The sequence below is a fragment of the Ptychodera flava genome, chromosome 20, assembly GCF_041260155.1.
Source record: "Ptychodera flava strain L36383 chromosome 20, AS_Pfla_20210202, whole genome shotgun sequence".
NCBI lineage: Eukaryota > Metazoa > Hemichordata > Enteropneusta > Ptychoderidae > Ptychodera > Ptychodera flava.
Genome location: NC_091947.1, coordinates 29,156,363 through 29,168,895, shown reverse-complemented (window position 1 = coordinate 29,168,895; position 12,533 = coordinate 29,156,363). Strand labels below are relative to the sequence as shown.

Genomic DNA, 12,533 nt, shown 5'->3' with positions numbered 1-12,533 from the left:
AAACGGCTAGTGGAATCATATTGAACCTGGGTGGATTCCCTGTGTGAGGATCCAGAAGCAAATCTCTGTGTTCTGGTAGAAGTACTGGGTAACTGCAGGTTAACTGTAGCAGTACTGGATACCAGGGTTTGGTTTTCCACACTGGTGCAACAAACAGAGTCCTTGCTTTGTCTTGTTGAATCTTCCTGAGACAACGCAATATCAGAACATGTGGAGGGAACATGTACAAATCTCTCTCTGTCCATGAGATAGTGAATGCGTCTATTGCAAAAGCCCTGGGATCTGGTTTCCATGCCACATAAAGGGGTAACTGAGCGGTATTTCGACTTGCAAATAAATCTATCTCTGGAGTGTGGAAAACGCTGCAAATTTGCTGGAATATGTGATGGTCTATATGAAAGTCGTGCTGATCGCTGAAATTTCTGGATTGATGATCCGCCAAGGAATTTGCGACCCCCGGAAGATGCTCTACTGTGAGGGTTATGTTGTGAGATTCGCAAAACTGCCATACCTGAAGAGCTACTGCACACAGATCTGGTGACTTCACCCCGCCCTGATGATTTAGATAAGCCACGGCTGCTGTGTTGTCTAGCTGCAATGTTATGGAGAGGTCTGATCTGTCCTGTACAAATGACTGAATGGCAAGGAAAGCTGCCTTTGTCTCTAGTACGTTGATGTGGAATGACTTCTCCTGAACAGTCCATCGACCCTGTGTTGACTGGTGTCCGCACACTGCCCCCCAACCACTGAGTGAGGCATCTGCCTGGATTTTCAAGTCTGGAGGTAGTGGATGGAGAGGCCGACTGTTGTGGAGGGGTGCCTGGTGAATCCACCAAAGTAGATCTGACCTTGATTCTGCTGACAGGATTATCTGAAATTCCCATGAATTTGAAGCTAGACTGTGAATTAACTGGTGTTGCAAATGTCTGTAATGGCATGCAGCGATGACCATAGAACCCCTTGCATTCTCTATTAGTCCCAACATTCTTGCTAATTGACGAAGAGACACTAACCTGTTGTCTAGGAGATGACCTGCATAGTCCCTGATTTTCTGCAGCTTGTCCTGAGGTAGGGAAACAGTCATCTCCACTGTGTTGTAAGTGCGGCCTAGATGTAACAGATTCTGAGTTGGGCTGAGATGAGACTTGCGGATGTTGGGTATGAAGCCAAGACGCTGAAGGAGATCTAGCAGGAAGTCCGTGCCTGTCTGACAATTGTCTCTGTGCTGAGCTGTGTTGAAGATATCGTCGATGAAACTGCTGCAGAGAATGCCCTGTGAGCGTGCATGTGCAATTGGAATTTTCATTACCTTGGTGAATATTCTTGGAGCGGATGTTAGACCGAACGGGAGACACACATACTGGTATCGCTGGTCTATCCACTGGAAACAAAGGTACTTGTGATGATCTGGATGGATAGGAATCACCAAGGGCACATGGCTGTGCTTTGGGGGGCGGAGAGCTAGGCATGCCCAGCCGCCAGTGGCTGATAGTCGGGCATGTCAGCATACACAGATGGAGATTCGTCAAGGTCAGGCTCGTTCAAGGTAGTAATGGTCATTGGAAGCGAAGACTGAAAATCAGAAATTTCCGAGGCATCTGAATCAAAATTATCGGAACTATCAGCCTCTATTTCAATAATACGCCTACGTTTGTGAGGAACTGGAGCATCCACTGTAGGAAACTTGCGGCTGAAGCCAGGTCTGACCGTAGGATGAGCCTGACACGTAGACGCACAAGATGGCGGCCCACTGACAGCAACGTGCGTTGAACCGGCTGCAACGCTATCACCTGGCTGATAGAATGGCAAAGGTGTGGCGAACATACCTTGCTGACCAAATATCTGCGCCACTTGGGTTGCAATCTGGCGAATTGAGTCTTGGCTCAAGCTAGACGACGGAGCACTTTCTCTATCGCATAACTGCGAGGTAGCACTAGCTTCAGTCGGTGTACCAATACCGCCACTGCTATGCGTGCTATCCTCGTTGGCTAATGGCAAAGAGTCCCGTTTTTCTTCCGGCTGAGTAACAGGAGCGGGAGATTTACCGGGCTTCTTGCCTTTCTTCGACGACGATTTAGAGTCGGACATCGTGAAGGAACGACCGGTAACACTTGTGGAGATGTTACCGTTCAAGCGTGATGAAAGGTAATGACACCTGGTAGCCTGTTCAGGCTTTTTATAGTACTATGGAAGGACGCCTCAAGCGGTAGAAGTGAGAGGAATAGCTACTGTAAGTTACTACGGAGTGAGTGAGAAAGACTTGCCAATTTTCACCATGATAACCGCCTATTGTGTTAAACAAGGGACGTATTATGCCGTCATTATCATTGCAATGGTAACCACACTGCCCATCTTCCACTTTGCAAGCTGAAAACTATAGCGTTCCGTCTAAAACAGGCAATTTTTGAATCTAGTTCTTGACACAGGGGGCGTTTTTCTAAAATTCAATCCCAGCATTCTTTGCGTATGCTCCCCGTTCATATGCACGACAGTTTTCTCCCTTTTTCTATTTTTATGCGTGATATTAACGATTTTTGTATATAGCGTTCCGTCTAAAAACAGGCAATTTTTGAATCTAGTTATTGACACAGGGGGCGCTTTTCTAAAATTCAATCCCAGCATTCTTTGCGTAGTTCCCCGTTCATATGCACGACAGTTTTCTCCCTTTTTCTATTTTATGCGTGATATTAACAATTTTGTATCAGCGACAAGGTGGATGATAACACTTACTGGCTAATAAAAGAGATATATATTATAAATGGCATGTTATAAAGTAATAATTTGCACGTTTCGTAGTTGTTTATTTATGAGAACTAAAAAAAACATGGCGCTGCCCATGAAAGTAGGGTACACTTCCGGTTAGGCGCACAGTATATTATGAATATGCGCATGCGTAGTCAGTAAGCCGCTGGCGCGACTACTAAACTCTCCTGATCTTTGCATCAAACAGACAATTTCTTAAAGATGATTGCATATTCATTACTTTGCCTGCATGTAGTTTTAGCGCTACAATACTTTCCTTGTTCACACTATCAAGTCTGAGCATAGACCTTCAAGGGTCTATGGTCTGAGCTAGTCTGAAAGACTTGCCTTATGACCTATATTTCCATGCCTTTTGGAACAGACATTTGGCTGCAAAATGACAGAAATAACTTGACTTCCATTTATAATGGTTGGGTTGTATGCTACACTAGGTTTTGTGGTTTACCACCAAAACTGGTTAATATCCATGGAGCCCGGAATTCCAATGACCATGGTACAGTAAGTGAGGCTACCCTCAATTCTCCATGATCTGTACACACGGAGATCACTCACTGAACTGAAGCAAATTTCTTCTGTACACAGAACGACTCGGTCCATATTTCAAAATTCTGGCAACATAGTTCTGATAACCATAATTTTCTGATTTCTCACTGTGAATTATGAGAAGATCAACCCCTTTTCTGCGGATAGCAATTTTGTAATTTTGTCGACAGAGATTTTTGTCAGCCATACACAATATTTTCAAGGAAACTAAGGGAATAAGTTTCATCTGTGTTGCCAAAAGAAAGGGTATTGATTTTTGTTATGTTTGTAACAAAGGAAATTTGCATGTCTGGCAGGTGGTATGATGAGACCATCTTAGTTTTTGATAACTTTACCTTGACAAGTGTGCAATTTTTAGCACCTCCAAACATCGACTTCTTATTGAATTTACTCTTGAATTTTATACATAATCAATAATTTTGGAACATAGTTTAAACAAATAATCCTGTAAGCTAAAAAATGTTAAGAAACTGATAAAATTGAAAAAGCCTTTAATTCTAGGTTGTGGAATTGTGGGTAGCCTCACTTACTGTGACCATGGTACAAACAAATCCATGTGCACAAACATGCTCAGAAATATGTGTATTTCCATACACGTTTGTGCACATAGGTTTGTTTGTACTGCCATCACATGATCTGTTGGGCATACTGAGTCTGTAGAACACATCTGGTCCAGTTTATTCCAGGGTAGAACCCTTCCATCACAGTTTTGCATACATATCTCTGAATCAAATTGGGGAGATGATGAATCTGATCTGTAGCAAGGGAAGGGGATGAAATATAATACTGATACAGTTTGTGCTGAGAAGGATGCAGTCTTGTAATAATTTTAAGAGACTGCATGGGATATGAACATCAAATGCAGTGAAATACATCCAGCCCTAAAAGCCACTGTTTCACACCATTATGTGAAAATCAACATCTCTTCATGATTGTTGCATCTTCCGTTCCAATATCCATCTGCAAGCAACAAACTTATCAATCTGCTGATACAGATTTTGCATTGTGCAGTCTTTTAAAATGTTCACCCCCAATTCCCTGTAAACAGGTCCACAATCACCATTGATAACAATGGCTTTCGGCCAAACCATGGTGGTGAAAGGGTTTAAAATACAAACGTTAGTTCACTCTCTATGATGAACTTTCCGGTCGGTATTTTTCCCAGTGTTTGTGATTAAGGTGACTAAAATCATCCAGAGATGCAATATTTTTCAGGTACTTGGATAGCTTAAGTAGTTCTTTGTCATGCTGCCGATTTAGATGAGCTTCTCGGAATGGTCTAATCTGAGGGGAAACAAACCAGAAGACTATTAATGTTTTAATATTGAACATTTTTAACTGCTGCACCAAAACATATCATCAAGTGGTTCACTCCAACCAAGACACTGTCCCTAGGAAATTCAAGGATTACCGGAATATCATTAGTTCAAGTGAAAGGACATACCATTAAATGAATTGAAGAACTTGTTTACCAAAATAATGCATTGTCTTCTTTATACATTCTAAGTACATGTGAAATTCAACAAAGATTCTAATCCTTTTCTGACATTACAGAATATTAGGTTGCTATAACTGTTGCACATAAACAATAGCAGATAATGAAAATTATTGAAATATTTCATAATATTATGAATAAATAATATAGTACTTATTGTATAGAACCTTACAGTTCTGTCGGATATTGTAAATGAATCAAGAGTAACAACTTTCAAGGTCATACAACACAAATGTCAACCATTAAAACAAATATTAATATCATGAATTTTGTCAGAGAAACACAATGATCACAAGGAAAACTTGAACCATGTTGCCAGGAAACTTTGATAATGATATACACGCAGTTGATAATGATAACTTATTTGAATAGAGTCTATCACTTGTACAAGTTCTGTAATTGATTTTCCATAGGCCACCACAGTAGTGTTGAGTTAAATTCTCTTATCTTAAAACATTCAGCGGCACAAATCCTCTTGACAGGTGTTAAAACAATATCAGTTTGAGTACTAATAAATTTTTCCTATAGAAATTTTGAGTTAGTGATGAAAATAGCACCCCAGAGGTGTTTTTGCCTAAATTAACGCTCATTGCTACAATTTTCATGGGCCTTATAACTCCAATATTACTACAGAATGTTACAGCCATCATTCACAACAGTCTGCATTGTGATTCAAACAGACAGTGATCTGTGCAAAAATATTTCAAATCCATGCTCAAGCCAAACAAGAATCAGTGCAGTTATCAAAACTCAAACGTCTGTACTATTTTTCACCCCAACTATCTTTGTAAGTAACGAATCTGGAAGTGAATTACTGCTCATGTGCCTGCCACTAAAGATGACACTGAAACAATACAATAAATTATCATCTTAACAAACAATGAAGAGACAAAATGACATTTGATTCCATGCTTTCTAAATTTGGAATATACTGTGCTGAGAAAAAATTTGCAATCTTGCTCGGCAATTTTTCAGCAATGTTGCTCAATGTTTCACCACAGTCTCCTATTCTACATGTTGAAACATTTAGTATTTGCAAGTCAACATTGTTGGCATGATACATTGTTGTTAACGATGGAATATCTGTCTACTCCAGACATTAACATGAATGAGTATAATCATAAGCAGACCAAGAAATTGTAGCTGATACAGTGAACAGAAATAGTGACACAATAGGTCAAACCCGGAATTCGAATTGACCACGGTACAAACAAACCCACATGTGTAAACGCGCATAGACGAACATGTATTTCCACACACGTGAGAGCACATGTGGGTTTGTTTTTACCGCAATCACGTGATCTCTTGGGCGTACTGAGTCTGTAGAACGCATCGCGTCCTTTTTATTCCGGAGTAGAATCATTGTCAGAGGTTAACGTCACAGGAGTTAAAATGGTGAACTGGTCAATAAGAAATTATCATACTATGAAAGGAATCATAAATATTATCATTACTCCATAAACGTTGAGACTTGAGAAAAAAGGTATACATGCTAGTTATATTACGGAATTGCTACATTGGTGGACTGATATTCTTGTGGGAGTTTAATGAAATTGCTAATTTGGATGACTTTACTTACTCTCAGTCCATTTTGTGGATTCATCAAAAAATTTCTCCTGATGTCATCAAACATGATTGTCGTCTTGCTGCTGTATTCTTCAAACTTTCCCCAAACAACTCCAAGGGGTTTGGTCTGGAAATGATCACGAATATTTGCAAACAAGTTAGGGAAGATGCAGACTTGGAAACTCATGACTTCTGGTTTGAAGTAAAGTCTGAATGACTAATTGGCTACAGTTTTGATTCAATTTGTTCACAGGCATATGCTAGTGAATTTCTTTCATCGAACAGCACATACATGTACATCAGTTTTTTAAAAGTGATGTGACTCAAACTGGTTGCCTGGCAGCCATTCTTAGATGTGCCTGTAGCTGTTTGATGATGATGATGACTGCTTCTTGGTTTGCTTTCTGTTTGCAGCATTTGTGGAGTTGCAAATGATCTATTTATAAATTACTGGAGGCAGTGATAGTGTATCACCAAATATCATTGATGTCACACCATCATTTCTTTAAGTTTATGCTATCTGCATCACTTTGAAGTGTTTGTATATGTACTGTATCCACATGGCATAGTGTGACAAAATGTATTTATGGAATCAATCCAGACGACAAAAAGTGATTGTTCAAACCACAAACATCAGAAAGTAACATGAAGAGAGAATATTAGGCATTTGTGACCTTGTCTAGTTGTGGTAATACACTCTTTGTAATTTTTTCATACTCTGTGGATGAAGACTTACAAAGGTTTCGCTTTCAAAGTAAAGAATTAAAATCATTGACTATCAAAGTTTTGTATCATAGAGGAAAACTACCTAAAATTTTCCACAATCTTCGAAATTCAAAATGGCTTCCACTCTCTATGGTAAGGGTATTGAGCACAGACTGAATTATTCATTTCCTTTCAACCTTGACAATGGAAACTCAATTTTCTAAACAAATTCAAATCATGCCCACGCAAGGTATTGACCAGTAGAGTCCACAGTTATATTCTCAAGCAAGTTGTTTTCCGCTGTTAAAATAATATTTCAACAATTTAACTGATAAAGGACGACTTACCTCTACGACTCCATATTTCTGAGTAAAGACTGTGATCATGGCGGCACTGTCCAGAATGAAAGTCAACTTATAGTTGGGATTACCAGTCACACCTAACTCTTTCATCTTAGCTTCAATCCACTTCATACTTGTAGCAGCTGAAGGAAACAAGAATTACCAAATGATGCGGTAGCACACAGAAAGGGTAAATTTGGTTTTGCTTCTAAATGAAGGTCAATTTATTTAATCAGTTTGGAATGCTCTCATGATAAAATGTATGTTTTGTTGGCTATGGACACCGAAGTTCTACTTACAATCATGTTCACAAAAAATTAATAATTACATTGAATCATGTCACACAAATATTCCTCAACTATCAGTCTGTTTTCTGCAGCATGCATTGGACCAGTTACCTCACTCTCATCAAACATATTCAAGCATGCTGACCTATATAGGTGTCTTGAAACCCTTCCACCTCAATGGTTCAGCCCAAACCCAGTGTTATCAATGGTGATGGTGGACCTCTTTACTGGAAATTTGGGATAAGCAGGGCTTGAACCCCTGACCTCAGGCACAGTAAGAAAGTGCACAAAACCACTGAGGCACATCTTCATCCCTGCCCATATCATCATATTGCAAGTCATGGAATACTCACACCAGATTACAATGTCGTAATCTTCATATGCTGCTGTCAGGAACTCGTGTAAATAAGGTCTCATTAATTCAACCCCAGTCTCAGCACAGGATCTATGATCTGTAATGTAAACAGATGTCAATGGAAACTGAATGGGATGCACAAAATAATTCCAGTAAATATGAAAAATGCTCAAATGACAAACACATTTTCTGTGAAACGTAGCAAGGCAGAGTAAAAATATATTTCATGTGTAATCTATGTTAATAAACAGAATTATCAGTCTGTCAAAACATGAAGCGATCATAGTCTAGAGACAAACTGATGTAGATTTTGTGTGAGCGGTGTACACCTTACCTGCTGACTGATTCACAAAACCTGCCTGAAGAATTTACACAGCAAATCCTGTTAGAAACACATCACAAACACTTTCTTCTTATAGTTGGCTTACAACCATTTACACACAGATATGAATGACATGTCAACAACATCACAATGTTGAAAAGCTGGCTAGGTGATAATGTATTCAAGGTCAAAAACAGCTATCTTAACATGAAATACTGCCAAAATAATTCATGTACTTACCAAATAATGTATAATCAACATCTAATACTAAGAGTTTCTTGCCAGGTCTTGGTGGGTTCAAAATTTTGATTTCATAGTCTTTGACTCTTCTGGCTATTTTCTGTAGATTTTCTTCCCTGAAATAAGTGAGAAATGGAACAGAGAGATATGAAAATAAACTCCTTACCTGTAAAAATAAAACTCAAAGTTACAACTATTGTCAAAATCATTTTGACAGATACTGGTATGCCACACACTGTTGTCATCATGTCATGTCAGTCAAACTCATCATATTTGTGTATGTCTTGCAGATCAAGTCGGTGAAAATCATGTGTAGCATTTTAAGCTGTGTATCTTTGATTCTCCATACACATGTCCACACCCATCATTGGTGATAATGAGTTTTGGCTGAACCATTGGGGTGAAAAGAAGTTAAAGACTGCACACTGTCAGAGAATTTATGCCACACCCACTGGTCAAGAGGAAGACCTGCCCTTCTCACGGCAGTCACATCGTCTTGGTCATGGAGTGACCACCCTCAACAGGTTTGCATATCAGAAATGGTCATTTACAGCAAGACGCTGAACTACATAGACTTAAAGGGACAAAGTGGCCACTTTTCATGACTTTTATTTGATATAAGATACTACTTATATTGTTTGACATGTTGAAAGGTACTGAATGAATGGGTGACTGTACATATATTCGACCCCAGTTTTAGACACAATAAATGAAACCATCGCGAAAATGAATTAACGGTCATGACCATTAATTCATTTTTGCGATGGTTTAATTTAATTTGTGATGTCAAACAATATAAGTAGTATCTTGCATCAAACAAAATTCATGAAAAAATGGCCGACTGTGTCCCTTTCAGATCCATCGCTCTCTATAAAGCTCCCCTAGAGCGCTCTCAAGCGATGGATCTTTCAGTCTATGTACCGTTAAAGTAATTTTATAAGACGCATCTGTATTATAAGTCGCACCCTCCTTTGATTGACTTGCGTGGGATGAAATCCTTAAAAAATTGAAAATGGAGAATGTATGCATTATAAGTCGCACCCCTTTTTCATCAGATCTGTCACACTACCGGCCACCATTTAGGTTGGCTCTGTTCATCAAAAGTTGATACTTTATCCTACTGGTTGACGAAGGAGTATACCTCTTTAAAAAACACAAAGGTACATATTATAAGTCGCACCCCTTCTCTGGAGAAATAATTCGAGTTCAAAATTTGCAACATCATAATAAAAGACGCGTCTTATAAAATGACTTTAACGGTAGTACATAATTATGACATGAATTCACCTGTTTTCTATAAGGACTTCCTCTTCCTCGATGTCAAAATCATCAACAACTTCACCAATGTCTTTAGGTGGTTCCATAATTGCTTGAATCGTTTCTTCTCTTGTCCCCATCATCATGATTTTAGTGTTTGGTTTTAATTTCAATGCCGACAATGCAACATCATCATCTGGGGATTTCCCTGACATGTGGAATAGACATGAAATAATGTACTCCACTTCAAATTATAAAGTGGTTTGACATTAACAATAGCTTTCAAACTCAAAGTACATGTTTACTTTACCGAACTGCTTGATGACTTCAGCTTGCCAGAGATTTTGAGACAAAAGGAACTGTATAATAAATAGCACATGGTCCCTCCACAAAACTTATTTCAAATTCGCACACATGCTTTTCAAAGCACAAGATCAGTAGAATAATCCCGTTGTACCCTTTGTTTCTGTAATGATGTTTTCATCATGATGAGGACAATAAAGTTTGAATTCCTCAGAATTATTCTGCTGTGTTATACTGGGGAAATATGCATATCTCCCCACCAGGAGTCATGTCTTGTGTCTTGATGCAAAATGAAAACTTTGAAAAAAATGCAATTTAAAGAAAGCTGCTTCTTGATAACACGTAATCGTTATCACTTCCACCTCACATCAATATGTTGTCTTGACAAAATTTTACCTGTGGAAAGGAGACTATGAACAATTTCGAGGCTTGATCCAAAACTCTCACACCTGACCTACACATGTTGCTCGTCATGATGCGTTAGAAAATTCGTAAAATGGCGCATGTTTTAATGGAAGATACCACCGTGGAGGGACGGTGAAGATACGTAACAGCACGGTCCCTCCACAAAACATGTCCTGCATGTCTCACACTGTAATGCAAGCTGGCTCACACTGTCAGTCAACATGGTCAATATTTTATGGTAACGTGCACACGTTCACTGCAGCTGCAGTGCGTTCGTCTGACTGTACGCGATGCCTCTGACACTGAGCTTCGAATATAGTGAGTCGATCGCCTGTGCCTGCATCCAAGGGGATCAACAGTCGCATCACTGAGCTGATCTTGAGCATGTTGGAGTATGGACATGTGTACACAGTTGAGCAAGGGATGCCTTCCCTGTGGGATGGTGTACAAACCGGATACCATTATTTTGGATAATTGTGTCACTTACCCTTGTACTTCAATCCTAACAGTTTTTGTCTCTCTGGTAGCACACCTGTTTGAGACTTTATAGCTTCCTTTAGTTCTCCTACAGTATTTTCTTGACTCAAATCTGACACTGTGTACTCCTTTCCACTCCATTTCACAACAATAGTTACGGGGTCCGCCATCATGAAATGTGCGCCCTCATCGTGCTTAGAATTGTATATACTTCGTTTTCACATAGACCTTAAATCCGTTTTTAAGGTCTATGGTTTTCAAGAGTACAGAAAATTCTTGCACAAGTTGCAGAAGAACGCCTCGAAGTGCTGAGCTTGAGAACGTATAGGAAGGCTCGGAGCCCTTATTGTTTAAAATACCTACAACGTTTACTTGATTTTCTCAAAAGATTAAAACACAAAATCAAATGTATCCAATTCTGCCCTTATTGTTTAAAATACCTACAACGTTTACTTGATTTTCTCAAAAGATTAAAACACAAAGAAACTTGGGGCATTTGTTATCATACCGAAAACTAGCTTGAAATATTTATTTATTCATTATTTATTTGATTTCTTCAAAGTTTGGTAATATGCTAAAAACGATGTAGGTCACTTTAAGCTTATTTGGAAAGATATTGTTGGTAGCATTATTTGTATCGATGAAAACGTGAATTAAAGTTTTAGTAATTATAAGCGATGTCGTGGCCTGGCTGTGAGGACAAGAAGACAATTGTGTATAGTTAGTGTCGCAGTTGTATACTTTGACACAAAGGCACCCAGTTCCATCTGGTTCACTACATCCGACAAATGCGCGGGCGCCGTGGGCTGGAGATAGTCAGTTTAATCGATTGATTGTCCTATCCATCGATCGCTACTCGATATTTAGGTTGCAGTGGAGGGCAGATCAAGTACGCGATCCATAGATCGAGCAGACAATCAATCGATCAAGCAGACTACCAAGCCAATTGGCGACTGTGGACAAATGCCGCCTAACTTAAACAAATAAAAGTTTTAGCTGGGATCTGGAGACCACAAGCTGCATTTTGGTGAAGAATTTTCTTACATTGGTGTATAACAATTCATTTGTGACAGTGAGATTTAGTGAAATGGACAACAGAGCATACTCATAGATCCATTAATCTGCATGCGCTGCAGTGCCATGCTCAGGTGTTTGTGAAGAAACTGTACAACGCGGAGGACGCTCCATGAACAGTGCCATCAGGCCTTTTTGTAGCAACTATAGCTGCCGTCATAATTGTCAACCACTTTTCAAGTCATGGCCCACCTCAAGAGTTTTAATTTTTGACACAATATAGTTTCATTTGTCTGAATCACTTTCAGAGGATGGAAGTTCCTATTTCTTAACACTTTGTGTCTTCAAGGAGCGCGAGATTTTATTGACTTTTCCAACAAAATTATATCTCCGCACCCGATTTGAGCAAGCTGTATTGAGAAAGCTACTAGCAAATTATTGAAACTGCCAGAAGTATATG

General features: G+C 39.2%; 1 protein-coding gene across 1 annotated transcript; it reads right to left on the bottom strand.

The window, feature by feature from the left end:
• Positions 1–2,514: 2,514 nt before the first annotated feature.
• Positions 2,515–11,234, bottom strand: LOC139120537 (ubiquitin-like domain-containing CTD phosphatase 1). Its single transcript, XM_070685008.1, has 7 exons — positions 11,070–11,234; positions 9,905–10,082; positions 8,618–8,733; positions 8,054–8,152; positions 7,420–7,556; positions 6,381–6,494; positions 2,515–4,590 (listed from the first exon to the last, which is right to left on the bottom strand). The coding sequence occupies exons 1-7, from the start codon at positions 11,230–11,232 to the stop codon at positions 4,438–4,440; spliced, it is 960 nt and encodes a 319-aa protein (XP_070541109.1). The 5' UTR covers positions 11,233–11,234; the 3' UTR covers positions 2,515–4,437.
• Between the last annotated feature and the right edge of the window lie 1,299 nt (positions 11,235–12,533).